We start from the raw sequence: 24807 nt of genomic DNA, 5'->3' as shown, positions 1-24807 counted from the left end.
CAAACTTAAGCAATAGGATACCAGGTAGAAACCTGGATCTACAGAAGTGAATAAAGAGGGCCAGGAATGGCAAATATGAGTGAATATAAAAGATATTTTCTCTGATTTTTTGGGTGCCTGGCTGGCTTAGTGAAGCAGTGACTCTTGATCTCTCAGGGTCGTGGAGCCTACTTAATTAAAAAAAAACAAAAAGACATTTTCTAATTCTTAATTTTCTTAACCAGGTAATTAACAATTTAAAATGAAATAACAGGGCTGTGTGGCTCAGTCAGTTAAGCATCTGACTTTGGCTCAGGTCATGATCTCGCTATTCATGGGTTCAAGCCCCACATCAGGCTCTGTGTTGACAGCTCTGAGCTGGGAGCCTGCTTCAGATTCTGTCTCTCTCTCTCTCTCTGCCCCTCCCCTGCTCACACTGTCTCTCTCTCTCTCAACAATAAACATTAAAAAAAAATTGGGGCACCTGGGTGGCTCAGTTGGTTAAGCGTCTGACTTTGGCTCAGGTCATGATCTCATGGTCCGTGAGTTCAAGCCCCGCATCAGGCTCTGCTGACAGCTCAGAGCCTGGAGCTTGCTGCTTCAGATTCTGCATCTCCTTCTCTCTGTGCCCCTCCCCAACTCGCATTCTGTCTCTGTCTCTTTCTCAAAAGTAAATAAACATGAAAAAACATTTTTTTAATTAAAAAAATAAAACTAAATAAAATAATATATGGTGGAGTTGATAACATACGTAAAAGTGTATTATAAAAATAACACAAAGACTGAGTAAAAGAAAATGAGAATATAGTATTGTAAACTTCTTACTAACCAAAGAATTTAACATAATTTTGAAAACAGACTATGTTCAATTAAGCTCTAGAAAAGTAGTTGACAAACTATGGCCAGTGGGCCAAATCTGGCCTACTGTTTTTGGAAATATAATTTATTAGTACACAACCATGCCCATGCCCATTTATTAATGAACTTAATGCCACTGAACTGCACACATATAGTTTTAGTACATTTTATGTATATTTTACCACAATAAAAAAATATATATATAAGAAACAGTTCTCAAAAAGAAAATATAAAAATTCCTCATGTTGATTTTTTTTTTAATGTTTATTCACTTTTTGAGAGAGAGAGTGTGAGCAGGGCAGGGGCAGAGAGAGAGAGGGAGACACAGAATCTGAAGCAGGCTCCAGGCTCTGAGCTGTCAGCACAGAGCCTCATGTGGGGCTTAAACTCACGAACTGTGAGATCATGACCTGAGCCGAAGTCGGACGCTTAACCAACTGAGCCACCCAGACACCCCAGACTTTCTCATGTTATTACTCAACATAAAGAAATTATGAATATCCCCACTGAAAAAGTAACAGGATGAAAAGGATATATAATGCAAACACTACCCATAAAAGATGGAACAGCTGCATTAATATTATACAAAATAGACTTCAAGATAAGAAATATTACTAGGATAAAGATGGATCAGTTAATCAAGAAATAACAATCATAAATGTATATACACCTAATAATAGAGCTTAAAAACACACAAAGTAAAAACTGACAGTACTAAAAACGGAAAGATAAATTCACAAAAATTTCAATAGTCTTCTCCCATTAATTGATAGAAGTACACAAAAAAGATCAGGACAGAAAAGACTTGAACATCATCATCAACCAGCCTGATCTGACATTTATAAAACATTCAACTGACAAATAACAGAATATGCATTCTTTTCAAGAGCACATGAAATATTCACCAAGATAGGCAATATGCTTGGCTAACAAGTCTTTTGAGAAAGGATATTTATATTTAAAAGGATATATTTATATTGAAAAGGATAAAAGTCTTACAGAAAATGCTCTCTGACTACAACTATATTATATTTGAAAACATTAACAGAAAGATACTTGGAACATTCTCAAATACTTGGAAATTAAACAACAGTTATAGGTCATACCCATACGATGGTTCATACCCATTCCCATGGGTCAAGGAAGACCTCACAAAAGGAATTTTAAAATATGAATAAGAATGATACCACTACAGGAGCACCTGGGTGGTTAAGTGTCCGACTCTTGGTTTCGACTCAGGTCATGAGCTCTCATGGTGTCATGAGCTCTCATGGTTTCATGAGTTCAAGCCCCGCATTGGGTTCTGCGCTGGCAGTCCAGAGCCTGCTTAGGATTCTCTCTCTCCCTCTCTCTCTCTGCCTCTCCCCAACGTGTGCTATCTTTGTCTCTCTCAAAATAAACCAATAAACTTAAAAAAAGTTAGAATGAAACCACTACATATCAGAATTTGTGGGACGAAGCTGTAACAATGTTTAGAGGACAGTTTATAGCTTTAAATGCTGATATTAGAAAGAAGAAAGGCCAATAATCAATGATCTAAGTGTCCATGTTAAAGAGCTGAAAAAAACACATCAAATCCAAAGTAAGTAGAATGTAAGTAAGGCTCCATAATAAAGTTAACAGCAAAAGCCAATGAAACAGTAAATGAACAAACATGAGACGGATATCAATGAAGTCAAAACCTGGTTCTTTGGAAAGGCAAATAAAGCTGAGAGTCTAGCTAAATTGACGAGAGAGAGGAAGAAGAAGAGGAGATGGAATGGGAGGAAGGGAAAGGTGGGACGCACAAATGAAAGAGGGGACATCAGTATAGATCTGATAGAGAAAGGGAACAGTAAAGGAATATTATGAGCAACGCTTTGCCAATAAATTTGACACTTAGATGAAAAGGACAAGTTCCTTGAAAGACAAAAATTACCAAAAATGATTGTGTTGTAAGTCTCCAAGACTACCCCCAGGTTCCATGATTTGCTAGGAAGACTCACAGGACTCAGTATACAGTTGTGTAGTAGGGTCCCCTACCTAAGGAAAGGAAAGGAAAGGAGAGGGAAGGGGAGGGAAGGGGAGGGAAGGGGAGGGAAGGGGAGGGAGAAGAAAGAAAGAAAGAAAGAAAGAAAGAAAGAAAGAAAGAAAGAAAGAAAGAAGGAAAGAAAGAAAGAAAGAAGAAAGAAAGAAGAAAGAAAGAAAGAAAGAAAGAAAGAGAAAGAAAGAAAGAAAGAAAAAGAAAGAAAAGAGAGAAAAGAAAGAAAAGAGAGAGAGAAAGGAAGAAAGAAAGAAAGAAAAGAAAGAAAAAGAAAGAAAAAAGAAAAAAAGAAAGACCTCAAGGTATGCATACATGACAATATCCCTCACGACCTTGTAACCTAAGACCACTTAATCAGACTACTGGTTAATGTGTGACCATATATGGGAGACAAAGAAGTAAAAATATATAAAAAACTACGCCACTTGGCGTTCAAGGCTCAGTTCTTTGGGAATGAACCAAACTGAGAGGTGCCCACATGAATAAAGTTGCTTCCTGGAAAGAAAAGCCTCAATGTCACAACTCTCTGAGAATCCTGCTACAATTGTACTAGTGACTAAGACTTAGTACAGCAAAAGAATACACAGCAAAAAAACATCACAAGGAAATATCAACGTGAAGTCTGGAGCAAACCAACAAATTCTATCTAATATTTAGTAAAGAAATAAAACCAATTCTATACAATACTCTTTCAGGAGGAGAGAACACATTCTAACTCATGAAGCCAGTATTATTCTAATACAAAAACCAGACCAAAAGAATACAAAGAAAAAATAAGCAAAACATACAAATCAGTATTCCTAATCAATGCAAAATCCTTAATATACCATTAGCAAATCACATCCAGCCATATATAAAAAGATAATACATATTTCAGGAATGCATATGAGGGAGGGAGACACAGAATCTGAAGCAGGCTCTAGGCTTTGAGCTGTCAGCACAGACCCTGATGAGGGGCTTGAACTTACGAACAGTGAGATCATGACCTGAGCCGAAGTGGAATGCTTAACTGACTGAGCCAACCAGGTGACCCAGGAATGCAAGGTTATTTTAAATTTGGAAATCAATTAATATAATTAATTGGTTAATATTAACATATTGACAGAATAAAGAAAAAATATGATTATCTCAACAGATACAGAAAAAGCATTTCTCAAAATTTAATACTGATTCATTATAAAAACTCAGCAAACTAGGAAGAAAAGGAAACTTCCTCAATCAGATAAAGAACACGTACAAAAAACCTATAGCTAACATATGAAATGGTGAAAGACTAAAAATTCTCCATCTGAGATAAAGCAAGTCCACTGTCATGACTTTTTTTTTTTTAATGTTACTTATTTTGAGAGAAGAAGAGAGAAAGAGAGAGAGCAAATGCACAAGTTGGGGAGGGGCAGAGAGAGAGGGAGAGAGAGAATCCCAAGTGGGCTCCAAGCTGTCAGCACAGAGCCCAACACAGGGCTCAATCCCACAAACCTGAGCCAAAATCAAGAGCTGGACGCTTAATGGGCTGAGTCACCAAGGCACCCCCACTGTCACCACTTTTATTCTACATTGTACTAGAAGGTCTTAACTACTGCAATAAATTGAGAAAAAAATAAAATTCATACAAAGCAGAAGGAAGGAAAAAAATATCTTTAAATTCACAGATGACATAATGTACACAGAAAACCCAAAAGTTAGGTGAAAAAAACTACCATTACAATAAATTTAAAAGGTAATAGGATACAAGGTCAATGCACAAAAATCAAATTTTACTTCTATATACTAGCAAGAAACAATTAGAAAATTAATTTTTAAAATACTGTTTATAATAGGATCCTAGAACATGAATTATTCAGGGATAAATTTCACCAAACATTTTAAAGATCTACACAATGAAAATGACAAAGCATTCCTGCGGGGTATTAAAGAATGTCTAAATAAATATAAACATATGCCATGTTCATGAATTGGAGGACTCAATAGTTAAGATGTCAATTTTTCACAAATTAATCTATAGATTCAACACAATACAAAGTCCCACAGACTTGTTTTTTAGAAATTGACAAACTGATTCTAAAAATTATATGGAAATTATATGGAATTTATATGGAACTCAGAAGAGCCAAAACAATTTTGAAAAAAAAAAATTGAAGGATTTGCACTACCACATTTTAAAACTTCTTACAAAGCTATACTAACAAAGGCAGGGTTGCATATTGACTTAATGATGAACATATAATCAATGGAACATAATAAAGCATTCAGAAATAGATCCATACATATATTAGATCAATTAACTTTCAAAGAACATACCAATGTAAAATGAGAGAAAAAAATGTCTTTTCAAAAAATGTGCATGTTGGAACTGGAAATCCATGTCGAAAAAAATGACCCTCAATCCTTATGTCATACTGTACACAAAAATTAACTGAAAATGTATTATAGACCCCATGCTTATACTCCTATTTTAAAATTTGAGACACTTAAAATATAAAGCAAGAAGAAAACCATCAGTGATGGTCCTAATTTCTTTCAGTTTTGTAACCACAAAACACTTGAATTTTACCTGAAAGTTCTCGTTTTCCTCAAACTTCTTCTGATGACATAATTCATTGTAATGTTCTTGTAACTTAATATGAGTTTCTTTAAGTGATGATAACTCATTTTTAATCTCATTAATTTCTCCAGTAAGTTCTTCAACCTAATATAAAATTTAACCAAAAATAGTTGTATAAGTGTGTTTTATATGAGAATATTTTATTAACACAAGTTTTTGGAAAAAGTAAAAAATAAAAAAGATGACAAAAGTAATTAATATCAAGAGCTACCATTTATTGAATTGTGCTGAGTACTTAATAAACATAATTTTATACTTATAAAAATCCCCATTTACAGGTGAGAAATGTAAAACTCATAGATGTTTAAGTAATTTGCCTAGATCAAGTGGATATAGTCAGGATCCAAACCCAAAGCTATTTCTAGGGTTTGTATTCTTAACTACTATATTAAACTACCTCTTGTTACAAATGAAAAAGTATTATTCTTAATCATAAAAGCTCTATAAAAGTTATGCCTTTATTGCTTTTTCCAAGTTTTATTTTATTGTTGCAAATTAGACATACAGATTTTAACTCTACTGAATGAAGAGTACTGAGCATTAGTACAACAATAACTGACACTTCAGCCTAATATTTACATCTATAAACTGGGCTTTCACTAGCTATTTAAAATGTCATAATCTTTTTCTTGGGGGAATACTCTTTCACAGGAACCTCAAATATAAGACAAAGTAAGTGCCACTGAGTCCCTACAGAAGCTAACAGACATGAACTCACCTATTACTTTCCCTTCGTCTCATCTGTTTTTAACCTTTTAAAAATCTATCTGTGCAAGGTACTTCTCTTCCAAGGCTCAACTCTCCATGAGTTCTTTATCCCATCCTTTCCAGTCTCCCTCAGAGCCTACCTCCAGCACTAATCTCCTCTCTGCTGCTTATTTACAATCCTTCCCAATATGCCAGCATGTTCTCCTCAGCCCGCAAATATGCTCTTCTCACATTCCTAATTTATTTTTATCCTTGACCCATTTACCGTCTCTCTCACTTCTTAAAATAAAAATCCACACTTGCTAGTTTCAAATTCTAACCTCCCATACTCCTTAACAACCTGACTTCTATCCTCATTGGTCTACAGATCCCTCCTCCCAGCCCCCGCTGGCAGATATCACCTGCAAATTAGCAAAAGGATTTTTCCCAAGTTTCATACCATTTAACAGCTCTGTAGCAGGACTACGTTGCCTACTTGTTCTTGGAACAGCCTCTTTGGTTTTCATGGTACTATTCTTCCTCTCTCCTCCAACATTGCTCACTGTTCTTACCAGGCTCCCCGTCCCGCCCTGCCCCAACACACACCCACCCTACTCTTTCTTCCATAGGATTCGTCACAAGTCCTCCACTCCTTCCATAGATGATTAGAACCATACCTTCAAATTTCATCTTCATGCTAATAAATCTTAAATCTGTATCTCATCTCCCAACCCCTCTCCTTAGATTCAAGTTTTCTAAATGCATGGTATGCATTTCAGGCTAGATGTCCTGCAGGCAGTATAAATTCAGCAGCTTCCAAATTAAACTCATTTTCATCTACAAATCTTCTTCTCCTTCCACCTTCCTTATGTCACTTAATGACATTATCATTCTACTAGTTATACTAATCATAGAGTCATGTTTGACTCTTTTCCCCTTCTAATACTTTATGTGAAATGTCACTTAACTCTGCCAATTCCACTTTTAAATGCTTTTCGCATCTACTCCTCTTCTCTGTTCTCACTACTGTTGTCCTCACTGACACCATCATAGGCTCAAGGTTAGATTATTTACAGTGTTCCTCTTACTGGTCTCTTTCCATAAAGCCATCTTCCATTCTGTTGCAAGAGTTATTTTCCTAAAAGATCTGTCGCTTTTCTGCTTTAATATTCTCAATGGCTTCCCTTTACTTATAAAATTCAACTTCCTTAGTAAGGAGCCTTTTGAAAGATGATCTCAACCTATTTTCCAATGTCACATTTCACATATCCTATGCTTTATTCAAATCAGATTACTCATCACCCTTGAAGATGCAGTTTCACACCTCCATGATTTTTCCCATTCTTTACTAAGTGGAATGCCAGCAGGATGGAAAGAGAAAGTGTAGGAAATGGATACATATTGTGTGGTGAAACCCTATTTATCTTTCCAGACCAAACTCTAGTGTCATCTTTTCTCTAGAACTTTCTCCAACCTAGCTAAGTGATATGATTTATTTTGTACTTTCACAGTAATTTGTTAATACTACTTAAACTACTCCATGTTACTGTGGTTAATTTCATAGTTATCTGTCCCTTTTAGAGTGTGAGCTCTTTATTAATCTAAATTTATTTTAGGCATTTCTGAAAATCCAGTGCCTGGAATGGTACCTAACACAGTAGATGCTCAACAAATGTTGTGAATTGAATTCCTTTTATAACCAACCCCTTCCACTAAGTATTTTCTGAACAACCTCATTTATTGTCTTTTGTCTATGTATATCCATTAACTATGTAACTAGTCAAATGCAAACAGATGCATACAACATGTTCTTTATAAATTTCAATGAATTTTAACTGTACTATCTAATAATAGTCACAAAGTTTTATTTGTACGATATTTCTTTTACTGTTGTTGTTTTGGAGAGGGGTGGAAATAGCAGTTTATATGATTCCATCTTATTTTTGCCAGTATCTTTTTAAGTTTTTAAAAACCCATCTTGATACAATCCTCTAGCAACACCTGCACTGTCCTTCACTCAAGAATGGTGAAAAACTTACAAAGAGATAGAAATACAATTAAAGAGTAGATCTGACCTCCCACTCAAGAAAACTCTTATGTAGAACCATAGCAGCTTTTTCTTATTTAACTATGTTTTGTTTAGTACTAAAGCATATGGAAGTGAAATGATTGTAGAAACTAAAGTATCTTAAGACAAAACCAATTTTATACAAATTTACAGATGGAGGCCTCACCTTATTGAAACTGCTTATTTTTTGGAATCAATTGATTTTTCCCTATGAGAAGGGCATGGTTATAGTTTCAGGGAAAAGGAATGTCTTATTTTCTTAGGGCAACTAATCTTTTTGTGGGGGGAGGGGTATGGTTGACATAGTTAAGTATATTCTCTTTTCACTTTACAGTTTTCCTTATCGTAACAGTACCATTTCCAAGGTTTCTAAACATCAGGAATAATAAGGAAGTGTTAAGATGAAATGTGAATTCACTTAAGCTAAAATGAACGTTACTATGCTTCTTGCTTAACAGTAAACTTTACTTGTACAGACAGTAAGCATTTTTTAGTATTCTGATACAACTAACTACAAATACTTTTTGAGATTTGGATAAACCTTATTAAATTCATCAGTGAAGACTTGATCTCTCCAAAATACAAATTAAGAGAACATGTTAGCTGCAAATGAATTGAAAAATCAAGAGTTACTTATATAACAATTTATATCAAAATCTATAAAATGTTTCTCAACCTGGTACTCAGATATATATATTAGTATAAAATATATTACATTATTATAGTATTAGAAAAGTATAGTGTAATTAGTATAATAGTCCAAAACATAATCTTTCTTTCCCAAAATATAGTTTCCATAAACTCATCATGACTTTCTATTGTGTGAATTCTTTTGAAAGAATTGAATGGAAATGAAAACACACATTAAAATAGAATCATCAGTTTTGGGGCCCACCAATATTTGAAGTGAACCTTTATATTTTACAATTTTAATTTATACCATTTCATACTTTTATTATCTACTTTACTAAAATGAAAATTTAGTGTAAAATAAATGGATGTGGTTTAAGGAAATATCTATGTTTATAACATATCAATTCTTTATGATAAAATGTTAATACTATAGAACTCAAATACTGTACACGTTCTAAACATGGTTTTAATACATCTCAACAAAACTGCTACTAATAATAGTACCTATATAATTATTTTAATAATTTACTAAAATACTATGCAATTACTTTATGAAAAGGTAATTAATTTTTCTCTGTCACATATGGGAAGTCATTCAAATTATATATATCAATATTTATATAAATACAAATATACACACATGTGTATGTGTGGTTTTTCAGGCATGAAAGCATTACAGGAAATTTTATTAAATTTAGCTTTTCAACAGCATTCACTTCTTGGAAATACAAGTGCAAGAAGAACATGTGTCTGATTTTATTCCTATATGATTTTTGCAATATTTTCTTAGCATTTAATAGTTATTTTAAATGTCTACAACTATTTAAAATATTTTAATATTTTACTATTTAATAAACCTACATGCTTTTTCCAAGTTCCCAGTGCTTTCTCATGCTCATTTTGAAGATTAAGGAACTTTTCTTCATTTTCTTTTACCTTCTCCCTTTGCAGCTCATTATCTCTTTCAAGGGTCTGCAATAAAATTAATTATCCAAAAAATAATCAATACCACATTAATGAATTTTGATGTGTTTTATGTTGCTTGGACCTTTGCTTCTAACATGCTGAAAGTGCCATACAGATCAGTGATAATGTGCTATCTCAACAATAATTTTCATAAATTAACAGAAAGGTGCTTATAGTTTAGTTAACAGGAAATAGGGGGAGGTTATGAAAAAGAAATGGCTATAAAAGGGTATAAAAACATTGCCATTATTCAGTTTCACTGCATAAGTTTTAATGCACTGAAAAAGTAATATAAAGTACAGCACTGAAAAATATGAAATGTAGCATAATCCAGCCCAACTCTACTACAAAATTTTAACTACCACAGAACATTTTTTCCATATCTATTTATTTTAGAAATTAACTAGCTAAAAAACCCTTAAATACAATTTTAATTTTTAATTTCAAATTAACACATTTTTAGTACAGCTTCAATATTTACCATATGAACTCATTACTTCATAAATTAACATTAATATAATCACTACACCCCCTCCAAAAAAACCTTTAAGACTAAAAAATACTGTTTTCTAAGACAAGGATTTGAAACGTATTAAATGATTGTCACCAATATTATTAGGTTTCTTCAATGTCTGCTGATAATCCAAGTAAACTTCTGTTAAAAAAAAATAGTTAAGAACTCTACCTACATGTCTAATACATCTGGAATTTTTAAGTTTATTTATCATTAGGAAAGCTATGTATGTTCAAAGTAAACATTTCAAGCCACACAAAGGATATAGAAAGAAAAGGTAAAGTATTCCTCTATCAGCTCTCCAATTCTCCTCCCCAGAGGTAACCACTCTAGCAGTTTTTTGCGTTGCCTTCCAGAAGTTGTCTCTAAGCATACTAGTACATAAAATATGTCTTTTCAAATACAGATGAGACCATACCATACATATTGTGTTCTTCTGCAATCTGTTTTTTCTTAAAAAATGAATATTTCTTGCTTACTTTCCATGCCATAAAGTACAGATCTATCTCATTTTAAAGGCTTCACAGTATTCTATTTAAATTGTATCCACCTGTTCTCATTATTATGCAAAATTATGGAAATAGCTAATAAAAAGCATTTTACAGTTTAAACATCAAAATTCTCCTTTAGCACATAAAGAGCATAACTGCACTTTAATAACTTTCAATGAATACCTATTTTGACTGCCTCTACCTCAGGATAATGTAAATATATATTTTTTTAAAGGTTTATTTTTTATTTTTGAGACAGAGAGAAAGAGAGTGTGTGCCTATATGCAGGGGAGGGGCAGAGAGGAGGGTACAGAGGATCTGAAATGGGCTCTGTGCTGACAGCGGAAAGCCCGATACAGGGTTCTAAGTCACAAACGGTGAGATCATGACCTGAGCCAAAGTCAGACATTTAACCGACTGAGCCACCCAGGAGCCCCGATAATGTAAATATTTTTATAGAAGTCATGTGTTCCTCTTAATTTACATGGAACATAATAATAGAACAGTTTCTGAATATTTACAATGCATATATTTAATAGATGCTTACTATTTTAACATTCTGACAAATACAGTATCTATATTGATAACTTTCAACCAGCTTTTTAATACTTCATTCTTAATATGAACATGTAGTTAAGGATCACTGGGCACTTGAAGAAAGTGATATTTTAGAAGATATACAAATCAAAGTTTAGAAGGGATGTGAGAGGAGATACCACAGTATCTATCCTAATAATAATAAATGACCAAGAGCATTATGTTCTTAAAACAGTGTATTACATATGTCAATCATTTCTTGTCCCGACCCATACCCTCATCTAAAAGAAACTACCTATATCAGATATTTTCTCAGTTTCCACTCTTTGGAGACTTTCCATTCTTCCATTACAATTTGGACCTATTGCTCTTTCAGTCCACTACACTGATCAGGTGATCACTGAGGATTCCCTTCTCTCTTCTGGGATGGGTCTCCAGTTTCCTAGATCCTATTGTTTCCTCTTTCCTGGTTTATTCTCTTGTCTTGGTAAAGAAACTTTCCATTACTTCTTGATAAGGGAGATACAGGATGCTTCTTTTGTTGAGGACTTAAATGTCTGAAAATATCTTTATTCTACCAATACATAGTGATTTGTTTGGCTGAATACAGTACAATTCTGCTTTAGAAATCAATTTCTCTCCAACCGCTGAAGATATGGTTCTATTATCTTCTATCTTTCAGCACCGCCAGTGAGAAGTTTAAAGTCATTATGTTGCCATTCCTAGTCTTAATCCTTTGTATGTGACCTACTTCTTTTTTCCACAAAGAGTTTTAGAATCTTCTAAGTGTGTATTCAATTTCATAATGATAGGTATTGGTGTTGAGCAAAACAAACTCAAATTCTTCAGTTCTAGGTTACATTCTAGTAATTACATCTTTGGTCATCCCTTCTTCATTTTCTCTGTTCTCTCTCAAACTCACTAAATCTCATGGGCTGAACCCCTAATATTCTTTCCCTCCTGTTTTCCATCTTCTTGTCTTTTGGTTCTACTTTCTAGAAGATTATCTCAATATTATCCTCCAAACTTTGCACTATACTTTTTATGTCTCCTAAAATATTTATTTTAAGGGTTCTCTTTTATTCTATCAGTGTTTCTTTATAGACTCCTAATTCTTGTTTTGTGGATTAATAAATATATTTCTGTTTACTGAGTATATTTTCTTAGTTTCTCCAAGTTTTTTTCTTTTGTTTTGTTTTCTTTTTTTTCCATCTCCCTGTTTGTTTTGCCTGATTTGCATGGTGGAGACTTTCTTCACTATGCCTAGTGATCCTTAACTGCATGTTTGTATTAAGAATGAAGTACTAAAAAGCTGGTTGAAAGTTTTGTCAAATGATGGGCTTCACTGTAGGTTGATCTGGCCGAGCTAGTTCACTGGGAGAGCTTAACTGCAGTAGCTACAGTCTTTTCTCTTGAGCAAGTTAGTTTCCCAAGAAAGGAATCTTCCATTCTCCTGCCTGGATGTGATAAGGCTAGCTGTCCTCTAAATGGGGAAACAGAGCAGGGAGGGCTCAGATAACAGTATTTAGACTTCCCACTCTGTTCTCAATATAACAGTCTCAGTAGCATATTGGTACAGCATTTGGCACTTTTAAATATTCCCACCATGGGCAGATTCAAAACTACCATTAGTTTAACAAGCAGCTCACAAATGACAACAGCTCTGACAACCAGCAATCCCTACTATAAGCGGTCACCAGCAAACCACTGGATTTCCCAACCTGTTGTTCCTCAAACTCTCCAGTGTAAATCTCCAATCTTCTGTCAAGCAGGAGACAGGCAGTGCCTTTTTGGGCAAGGTAGGAAAGAGAATTTGGAGGTATGCTAGCTTCTAGCTTCTTATATAGAAGCCTTTGGCTTCGGGTGCACACCAGTTTCTAGAGGCACATGATGCTTGCAATTCCTTAGCATTTATGCACCTTTGCCTTGGGTTTCTACTTTCTTTCATTTGCTAGGTAAATTACAAATTTTCCATCTGGTTCCAACTTTCTTCTTAAAATTTTTTTTTTTTAACGTTTATTTTTGAGACAGAGAGAGACAGAGCATGAACAGGGGAGGGTCAGAGAGAGGGAGACACAGAATCTGAAACAGGCTCCAGGCTCTGAGTTGTCAGCACAGAGCCTGACGCGGGACTCAAACTCATGGACCGCGAGATCATGACCTGAGCCAAAGTTGGCCACTTAACCGACTGAGCCACCCAGGCGCCCCTGGTTCCAACTTTCAAACCTTAATTTTTATTGTTTCCTTATATACTTGTCCTTGTGGATTTACTGTCATTTTATTTCAGTTTTAGAAGGAAATAGAAGTGAATGTGTGGGTTCAATTCAACATGTTTAACCAGAAGCCTGAATCTGGCAATATCTGAACTTACAAAGATTCTGAATTTATTCATTGTTAATAATTCATTAATTTAATAAAATTTAATGAGCTCCTACTCTGTGCCAGATACTCTTTTAGCTCTTATGCTAAATGCATGAAAATGTTACTGTTCTCATGGAATTTACTCTTTCAGAAAATTATTTGTTATTATTTGCACCTGGATTAACAAATCTGAAAAACATTTTGAAAAACTCGATATTGTGGAAAGTCAAAATAAACCATCTGTTAATATTTTACTATACCAAAAACTAAGTAACTTATTCTGGTTAATACTACGACTATAGGAGCAAACAAAGTAAACTATTCTTGTTAATGCTAGGCCTATAGCAGTATAACTAGACTCATATCTAGACTAAACTATGATTAAATTATAGTAGGAAATATTGTCTATCATGGGATTTCAGGTCTCTATGCTCCAAACTACTATTAAAAAATGAGACAGATGACAGCATGATTGCAGAGCACTGAAAAACATTAGGCCATTATGAAGAGTAATGATCCCTTTTAATACAGGTGGAATTAGAATGCTCCTTGAGAAAACACTTGAGATATCTATGCAGCATAATCTGCAGCAACAGTTCAACATTAATATTTTGTTATACTCTATATCAGTGGTTCTCCAACACCAGTCTGCAAACAAGTACTGATCCATGACAAAATGTCACTAGTTCATGGCAAAAAAAAAAAAAAAAAAAAAAGTCTTTATAAATCATCAAATGTCTTCTCCTGTAAAAGATTATCTTTATTCTGAGATCATATCCTTAATATGTGGTGTAAAAATATTCTTTTTTTTTTTTTCAACATTTATTTATTTTTGGGACAGAGAAAGACAGAGCATGAACGGGGGAGGGGCAGAGAGAGAGGGAGACACAGAATCGGAAACAGGCTCCAGGCTCTGAGCCATCAGCCCAGAGCCTGACGCGGGGCTCGAACTCAGGGACCGTGAGATCGTGACTTGGCTGAAGTTGGACGCTTAACCGACTGCGCCACCCAGGCGCCCCAAAATATTCTTTTTTATAAAATGAAAGTGATGGTAGATGGTGTTTATTTTTAATATTGTTACTTATAAAAATAAAAAGCTGACAATTCTATCCTGTTCTTGCCAATACTTTGCATGAAATTTCCATATGACATCTAGTTTCTCTACATACTATCAAGACTCAAATAATAATGGTACTAGTTACAGAGAGAGGCACCTGGATTATCTAAGATATTAGCACTTATAGTTAAAAGATCTTGGAACTATAGTTAAGGTCAGGATTAATTCAGTGTATATATATAAATATATATTAGTATATATTCACATGTTTCTTATACACACACACACACACACACACACACACACATACACTTCACACCCAACAAAATTAAGCTACACAAAAACATTGCATTTAGAACTCATGAACAGCAATTTAAAAGTTGTAGTTTTCAAATAACTGATCTAACAAAAGTGGCAGCTCTCATTGATCTAGGAAGAATACATTAACAATGTAATGTAGAAATAGTGCTGGAGTAGAACAAGGACAAAATTTTAAATTGAGGATTGCCACTAATTAAGAAGCCTTGAACTATATTGCTTACACTTTCCGGACCTCTAGTTCATCATGAAATGAAATGACTGGATTGGCTGATTACTAACTGTTTCAACTCCTCTAAATGGACTAGAAAACAGTCCTGGTAACTGCTACTCATAAAGAATTTGGGTAAATTCTATCCCATGTTTCTTGCGATAAGGTTTAAAATATTAGAGAAAGTCCCAGCTATCTATCTGTAGATAAGTAAAGGAGGTGGGGGATACTTGCTATTTATAGCTGGACTTTCAGAGATTTTTCACTAGTCTTACTGGAAGAGGTGAAGAGGTTAAGAGGAAGGAGGAGTTTGACTCTGGCATACCTCTTCCCTCTCTCTCTTCCAGGTCTAAATTGTTTTTGTTTTTGTGTTAAGTTAATTTATTTTGAGGAGGGAGAGGTGCAGAGAGAAAGAGAGAGAGAATCCCAACCAGGCTCCGTGCTGTCAGCTCAGAGTCCTGCAAGGGGGCTCAATCTCATGACTGTGAGATCATGACCTGAGCCAAAATTAAGAGCTGGATGCTTAACCGACTGAGCCACCCAGGCGTCCCTCCAGGTCTAAGTTTTATAATATTAGGGGCAGGCAAGAGAAATAAAAAAGCCAAAACTCTCTTTACATAATTAGTCATAGAACATCAATGATGAGGAGACAACTCTGGCATTGTTCAGGTTAAGTCTGGCTCCAGTCAATGATGATGAATTCAACATACTTTGTGGGGCCCAGTGCAAAATTTAAAAAGCATGGAAAAGGTGCTATTGAAGATACGAAAATACAAAACTTTTTCCTTCCTTCATGGTCACTCCCCCTTTCTCTCTCTCCCTATGAGCTTATCATGTCATCGTGCTTTTTACTTTCTATTTAATGTCATTGGCCCCTGGGCAAAGGGATACTCATAGGGCAAATTCAGATCTTCACAGATGCCTGAGGGCCTCACCGTACAACTCAACACTAGTAGATCCACCAACTACTGGGTTCTACCTCCTGCAAGCTGCTGGACCCATGTATGTCCTGGCTGAGGGTGAGGAAGTCAATCTTCCTGTCTCATGGGACCTCTGCCCCAACTCATGGCAGATGGGTAACCCCCAACAGATTGCAAATGCCAGGCAGGGATACATCTCAGTACCTGGATTGAGGACTCACCCCCTGCCAAGTCATCTACCTAATGTGCCAAGGTATTGCCAACCTGAGACAGATGATGCTGCAGACATATGCAATGGACCCAGACCCTCCCTGCTATATTTAGCCCTCCACCAAACATAAAGAGCAACAGTAGAACACAAACCTCTCCCCAGGAACGTGACCACAACAGTGGTGGAGCAGAAGCAGAGAGGATGAGGCCAGGCAGGGCCTAGCATACCAAAGTATGGCAGAACCAGCAGCCAAAAACTCATCCTGAGAGGCAGTAGGAGACACAGCAAAGCCTGAGCTGAGGCTCCAAGACTCCAGTGCAGGCTCCATTTTCCCATCAGACTTAATTTACAAAACATAAATTTAAAGATGAAAATTTCAAGACAGTGAACACAGAACATTAAACCTGAAGCAAAAAGCCCTTCTGAGTATGGATCCCTATGCAACTGCACTGGTTATATACCCAGGAAGTTGGCCTTGGCCTCTGCTGATGGTGGTCTTTCCATGGGAAGTGATTGTAGTTTTCTCTTTTTTTTTTTTTAAGCTTATTTTCTCTTTTTTTTTTTTTTAAGCTTATTTTGAGAGAGAGAGAGAGAGAGAGAGAGAGAGAGAGAGTGAGAGAGGAGGGGCAGAGAGAGAGAGAGAGAGAGAGAGAGAGAGAGAGAGAGAGAGGGGATCCCAAGTAGGTTCTGCACAGGGCTGGAACCCACAAACCGTGAGATCATGACCTGAGCCAGAGTCAGATGCCCAACTGACTGAGCCACCCAGGTACCCTGTGATTGTAGTTTTCTTGAAAAATGTCAGCTTTACCTTCATTTCCAAGATTTCCTTCAGAGGAACACAAATATCTTCCACTGGCCACCCCAGTGGAACATGTCCCCACCTCCTTCTCTTGACTTAGACATTCAATCACTTGGCCAGGGGGACACAGAGCAATTTCTGCCCTTCCACTAACCTCCATGTTCCTTCATGTGGAACCAAGAAACCACCAAATGTCTCTCTTCTGCACCCTTACTGGGCCATACAGTATTGGAACAAGCATAATACACTTCAAGCCCCATTGGTAAAGATCACTTCAAAAATTTTCCTCCTTGAAATTTCTGGAACATAACTGTGCACTAGTCTATATGCTCTTGGTATAATTCCAAACTTCAAAAAACATATGCCAGTTCTTCCACATGAACTTATCACATTTTATTCTACTGCCAACACCAGAGTGAACCTTCAAGTTTTTACAGCATCTCAAGCATCCATCCACAAAACAAGATGGCACTTTCCCCTTTTTGTACCCCAATCTTTACATGATTTTCACATAGACTCCTTCACCTAGCTTATTAGGGGAAATGTATGACCCCTCCCAACTAGGGATGTAATAGAAAAGCCTCTCTTATGGAACTGTTACTCCCAAAACATCAGTGACCATAATTTCTTCCTCTCTCCATTTTCTTTTTTAAATATGGAAATAAGATGATGGTGTGATTGCTGTGACAACAGGGCCAGTTCTACCTAAACCCATGAAGAGGGGTCTGCCTCAATTTCTGGGAGTTCACTGACTGTTCTCTTAGAATATGGTGACACTTATCACCTTCTATTTTCAGTTTTGGTCTTTGCCACAATTCTAAGACAAAGAAAAAAAATCTCATCCAATCTGTTACAAAATTAAGTCAGATACTTGATAAAACTTAACTAGTGACTTAAATTTAAATTAAAAAAAAATATATATACACACATATATTCATTACTTTAGACATTGATACCAAGTTGGTGAAGAAGGCCATATCTTACCCCTAAAATTCAAAATGATCCCAGATAAAGTTGGGCAGATAAATGCAACTAAACAGGTAAAGCTCATTAGATATAAATACACTATATCTATATCTATATATCTATATACAACCTCATTATTTTCTTTCAACATCTTCAACTCTGCTTCCAGTTCAGTATTAACTTCAGTTTGATGCTGAAGTAACTGCTGCATATGTTGGAAAGAAGTGATGATATCCTTTAAAAGAGTATAAATATATTAGTTGAAAAAATTTTGTAGGTATGTTTCTAAATTCATTCTTAAAGTACTTTTTCTAATTTCTTAACTTATTATCTTTATAGTTTAATTTAAATACCATAACAAGATACTGAAATAAGCTAATAGCATATTTTACTAACTTAATATCTAAAATAACTTGTATAATTTCTTACAAAGTACTATTTCCAAGAGTTCTTCAAATAATTAACAAGGTTTTTTGAAATGGACCATGGATTATGAGACACTACTGAAAAATGTGAAGAATTCAAAACTAAAATTATTGTTGGCTTGTCTTAAAAAAGGTAAACATATCCCTACTAAAATGTCATACTGCTAACGGGCTAAAATGTCATGATATGCATTCATAATGAAATGGAAGAAAAGCAGAAAAGAAAAAAAAGAAACAGAACTTTCCTTTCATGGACCTTTTTTTTAAATAGAAAAATTATAAATATCAAATAGATTTAAATGAGAGTATAACATCCTGTAAATGTATGCTCTAAGCATACACACATTTCAGTAATTACCTGCTAGGGTACCAATGGTCTAAACTATCAAGGAAAAAACTGATTTATTTTTATCCTTTTTATTAATTAAATATTGTAATATTTTCCCAACTTTATTAAGATATAATTGACACATAACATTGTGTCAACTTAAGTTGTATAACATGATGATTTGATACACGTATATAGTGCTAAATAATTACCATAAGATTAATTAACATCTCTACCACTTCACATAATTCCTATTTGTGTGTGTGTGGTGAGAACATTTAAGATCTACTCTCTTAACAACTTTCAAGTATGTAATACAGTACTGTTAACTAAAATCATCATGCTGTACATTAAACCCCAAGAACTTGCTCATACTATAATTGGAAGTTTGTCCCCTATGACAAACATCTTCCCATTTCTCTGATTTGTTTTTTAATGGGAGCATATGTGAGACCTGATTATAAAGGTTCACATGTATCCATTCAAATGACCCTGAGTGCTTACTATGTGCTAGCAACTGACCTACACATGATTCCATTTATTACTGAACTTGTTTATTTCTCACATTATATCAGTTTTAAAAATATTTACTGGCTTCCAAAATATCTTATGATTGCTTGCCTGTTTTTCTTCTTGAATATGCGTAATCTCTTCATTAATCTTCTTATTTAATTCCAATTCCTTTAAAAAATTGAGTAATTTTAAAGTTATGACATAAAATTCAGAAAACTCTACATTTAATTCAGTGCTCAACAAGTTTAGGAGTGCCATGACCCCTTACCACCCCAGAGTACCAACCTTTGTTTGCTGGGGAAGTAGTGGTTCTAGTGAAATAAAGACTGTATTAGACACCCAATACAGGCTGGTGTACAAATTTATAAATATTAATGTTAAAAAAACTACAAAATTTCTTATCTCCAAAAGCTTTTCTGGAGACACCATTGTACCATAAGATTACCTGACACTACATTAAAGTGGAAATAAAATGGTTATAGACAAATTTTATTGTCTTAAATTCTTGCTGATAATGGCAAAAATTACCTAGAGTGAAAAATAATTCATAATACCTTTTTTTTACTAGATATATTAACTTTACAAAGGAATGCTTTTATATTATAATCCTGAAATTCTCATAAATTTTACAAAAACAATTATATAAACATGAATGCATTTAATTAAATACCATGTTGAATCTTTCTTGAAGTTCTTGAAATTTTTGTTCTTTAATTGTTAAATGGATGTTTTCTTCTCCTATCTCTTGTTGACATGTGACCTTGGACTTTATCAAGTCTGAGGTAACTTTTTTAAGTTCCTTAACATGAGAAATATAAACAGAAAATTCAGTATAAACATTTCATCACAGCAAGGTACTTTTCTGACAGTTTTAAAGACCATTTTAAACCTATCATTTAAGACAATATTACTGGTCCATCAAGGTCTATTTCCCCTAGTTCTGTTGCAAGATAATTAGCCAAGGTGGGAATGCTATTTGTGGCTATGACCATAGACACAATGATACAAGGATAGAATGCAGGATTTTTTCCTCTTAAAAAGAGCACACAAACCAAATGAACTAACCAACCGGAAGTAGGGTGTTTTCATTTATTACTTATGTAACAAAAATCTTCTGAGATAAAAGAAAGGAAATAAAAGATTATCAGTTTCCAAGTTTGTTAGCATCTAATAAAAGTTTCTGTAAGAAATAATCACAATATAATGTGATGACTGCTAAAGTATAGGAATGCACAGAAACATAAAGAAAGAAGGAGTTTGGTTGAGGGCATCAAGAAGGCACTATTAGGAAAAGCAGTTTCTGAATGGAGTCTTCAAAGATAAATTTGCAAAGAAGGCAAAAAAGGAGTACACATTCCAGACAAAAAGATTCTACACGTACAAACATGCAGAAACATAAAAGAGCATGGTATTTTTCAGGGAACCAGAATAGGATATAGTTGGAGCTTATATGTTATGGGTAAGGGGGAGGGGTAGAGTATTTGTGATTGTGGCTAGAAATTTGACAAGATTCAAATTTTGAAAGGGATTTGTGGGCCAAGATAAAAAGTTTTAATTTTATCCTCTAGTCAATGAGGTAATAATTGAAGGATTTGGGGGCACCTGGGTGGCTCAGTCAGTTAAGTGTCTGACTCTTGATTTGGGCTCAGGTTATGATCTCAGGGTCATGAGACCTAGCCCCATGTTGGGCTCCATGCTGGGCATGGAGCCTGCTTAAGATTCTCTCTCTCCCTCTCCCTTTGCCCCTCCTCCCTCTCAAAAAAAAAAAATTGAAGGATTCTGAGTAGGAGAAAGACATAAGATTTGTAACTCAAAAAAACAACTCTAGCATCACTGCAGATTATTAGAATCGCAGGGGATATAAAAGAAGTCTTCATTTGTGAAGTTACATATCCATTGAGATTAACAGATATCATCCAAACACATTATAATTCTGAAATACCAACTTCTGAATTGGTGTATAATTTATTATACTGCTGTTCTGTGTATACTCACTATATTAAACACTCAAGAATGTGATTTTCACATTCTTAACTACACAGTATCTGAACTCCCTTTGAATTCTGGAGGAATTCTACAAGAGTCCACTGCCCACTAGAGAAGCCAGACATGGCAGATACTAGCTTTATGAGCATGAGGCCAGACTCTGCTAATCAGATACACCTGTCCTGGATATTGGATCAGAAACTAATACCACAAAGAACAAGAACTGTTGCCAAATCCATCTGTTGACAGTCTGCAGGGGCAATGCTAGTAACATCAAGTTTCCATGGGCAACAATGACACCACAGTAGCGTAGCAGCATCATTATAGTCAATAGTGACAACATACAATACTCAGGACTGAAGTTGATTTTATGGCATGCTCTTCAATACTGCATAGGTTCCCTTTCTGACCATTTTCTAAGTCTGAGATGACCAACATCTAAATTCCTTTGCTGGGGCAACTGGGTGGCTCAGTCGCTTGAGCAGCTGACTTTGGCTCAGGTCATGAGCTTGCACTTCGTGGGTTTGAGCCCCACATCAGGCTCTGTGCTGACAACTCAGAGCCTGGAGCCTGCTTTGGATTCTGTGTCTCCCTCTCTCTCTGCCCCTTCTCCACTCACTTGCACGCGCATGCTCTCTCTCTCTCCTCTCAAAAATAACCATTTAAAAAAGTTTTAAATTCTTTTGCTGACAAAATCAACTTACAGTTAAGAATCCTAATACACTTCAACTTTTAAAAGATGGTATGTAATGAAAAAATGCTCACCATCACTCATCATCAGGGAAATACAAATCAAAACCATAATGAGATATCACCTCACACCTATCAGAATGGCTAAACTCAGGCAACAACAGATGTTGGCTAGGATGCAGAGAAAGAGGAACCTTTTGCACTGCTGGTGGGAATGCAAACGGGTACAGCCATTCTGGAAAACCGTATGGAGGTTACTCAAAAAAATAAAAATAGGACTGCCCTATGACCCAGCAATTGCACTACTAGGTATTTATCCAAAGGACACAAAAACGCTGATTCAAAGGGGTAAGTGCACCCCAATGTTTACAGCAGCACTATTGACAATAGCCAAAGTATGGAAAATCCCAAATGTCCATTGACTGATGAATGGATAAAGAAGATATGATACATACACACACACACACACACACACACACACACACACACACACACACACACACAATGGAATGTTACTAGGTTATCAAAAAAATGAAATCTTGCCATTTGCAACAACATGGATGCAACTAGAGTGTATTATACTAAGCAAAGTAAGAGAAAGACAAATATATGATTTCACTCATATGTGGAATTTAAGAAACAAAACAAATGAACATAGGGGAAGGGAAGCAAAAATAAGATAAAAACAGAGAGGGAGACAAACCATAAGAGACTCTTAAATACAGAGAACAAACTAAGGGTTGCTGGAGGGGTACTGGATGGGGTGATGGGCTAAATAGGCGATGGGCATTAAGGAGGACACTTGTTGGAATGAGCAGTCAGTGTTGTATGTAAGTGATGAACCACTAAATTCTATGCCTGAAATCATTACTACACTATATGTTAAGTAACTTTGATTTAAATTAAAAAAAAGAATTTGTTAAAAAAATTAAAAAACAAAAGACTGTAAGAACTGAATAAATAATAACAACTCTTCTGGAGGGAAAAAAAAAGTTCATTAGGGTGGTAAGACTACAGGAAATTTTTATTTTCTTCATTGTACTGATTAGTATTTTTTTCAAAATAAACACATTTCTCACATATCAGAGTACAGTATATACATATATGTAGTATAGTATATAATAGAATACAAAGCCATGGAAACAGGTGCAATCACTTAGAGTTATTAGTTAGAAGACAGAAGATGGCAAATGACTGAGTCCTAAAGAACTCCAACACTCATGGATTAGAGAAGAAGCTAATATTAGAAGGAAGTACAGTCAACTGAGGTAGGTGGAAAATCAAGAGTGTAATATCAAGGAAGCTGAAAAAGGAACAGCAGAAAATAGTGCTGCCAAACTTCCAGAGTTCTTCATGTTATAGCTTCAGCTGCCCAGAGAAAACTTCACCCAATCATAACTCAATACCTAGTTCAAAATCCAGAAGAAAGGATTAACTGGTCTTAGTTCACATGTCCCTTTTAGATATGTGCACTGCCTAAAATGACTGCTAAAGTAAAACATGGGTCAAGAGGGGCGCCTGGGTGGCTCAGTCAGTTGGACGACCGACTTTGGCTCAGGTCATGATCTTGTGGTCCATGAGTTCGAGCCCCGCGTCGGGCTCTGTGCTGACAGCTCAGAGCCTGGAGCCTGTTTCGGATTCTGTGTCTCCCTCTCTCTGACCCTCCCCCGTTCATGCTCTGTCTCTGTCTCAAAAATAAATAAATGTTTATAAATAAGTAAAAAAAATTTTTTTAAAAACATGGGTCAAGAGACAGGACTTAATGCTTAGAAAAGCAGGCAAATTAATGGCTGGTACAAAGAGAACAATCAGCATATACTGAATAATGAAAGAAGTCTGAACAAAGAAGGCAGGCCTTGAAGAATGAGTAATATACTGGATTTTCTCCATTTGTCTCTCCTGACTCACTCTCCACCCTTTCTCCATACTGCTCTGTCCCCTGTGTGCTGATATCTGTGGATGTAGCAGTTTTTCTTGCTTCTGGCTGGGTTCAATCTCTGGAAGGCACCAGTAAATCAGTATCCTGGGAAGACAGACAGATAGAGGTATTTCCCCAGTTTTCTCCCTATATGGCCACGAAATGACAACAGCTCTGTGCCTTTGCCAAAGGTCACAGCTTCTGAATTCAGCTTTCTTCTACAGCTGTGCCTATAGCTCTCTCCAGGTTCCCAGTAGCTGCTTCCTTCCCTTTCCCCTGGGGTTTATGTGGTATAATCATTCCCCCACTGCTTCTATCGCTGTGGTGATTCATTATCCCTGTTGGTTCCCCTGAAACCTGCCCATAACTTTGTAAACAGCTTCTTCATCAAACTTTTCTCTTTTACCTATTCCAATGTGCCATCTGTTTCCTGACTCAATCCTGTTTAATACAAGTAAACTGAGAGAAGGCATTTTGAGTGTGGACAGGAGAAATGGAGGGGAGCAAAGGCAAAAAAAGAAAGGCATAGTGAAGAATTATAATAATTGCAACAAAGATTTTGCATTAAATAGAACAGAAGATGCTTAATAAATAGTAGGAAACAATCCTGAAGATGTAGAATGTGGCCAGACTTTGGAAGTTCTGGAAGGTCAATTAAAGAAGTATGGAACTAAATCATATGTTGTACACCTATACTTACATAATGTTATATGTCAATTTGTCTCAATAAAGTAGAAAAAATTTGG

General features: G+C 35.5%; 1 protein-coding gene across 1 annotated transcript in view; it reads right to left on the bottom strand.

Moving 5' to 3' along the window:
- The window catches only part of CCDC73 (coiled-coil domain containing 73), a 171233-nt gene that overhangs the window by 13134 nt on the left and 133292 nt on the right, over positions 1 to 24807 (bottom strand). The window contains exons 11-15 of the mRNA XM_027072670.2: positions 20138 to 20266; positions 19576 to 19635; positions 18332 to 18436; positions 9712 to 9822; positions 5412 to 5546 (exon numbers count right to left, since the gene is read on the bottom strand). Coding sequence (XP_026928471.1) covers positions 5412 to 5546; positions 9712 to 9822; positions 18332 to 18436; positions 19576 to 19635; positions 20138 to 20266 — 540 coding nt within the window. The remainder of the gene's footprint in view (positions 1 to 5411; positions 5547 to 9711; positions 9823 to 18331; positions 18437 to 19575; positions 19636 to 20137; positions 20267 to 24807) is intronic.

The sequence above is a fragment of the Acinonyx jubatus genome, chromosome D1 (genome assembly GCF_027475565.1).
Source record: "Acinonyx jubatus isolate Ajub_Pintada_27869175 chromosome D1, VMU_Ajub_asm_v1.0, whole genome shotgun sequence".
NCBI classification, from domain to species: domain Eukaryota; kingdom Metazoa; phylum Chordata; class Mammalia; order Carnivora; family Felidae; genus Acinonyx; species Acinonyx jubatus.
The sequence above is the reverse complement of the archived record's forward strand: the minus strand, read 5'-3'. Positions and strand labels throughout refer to the sequence as shown.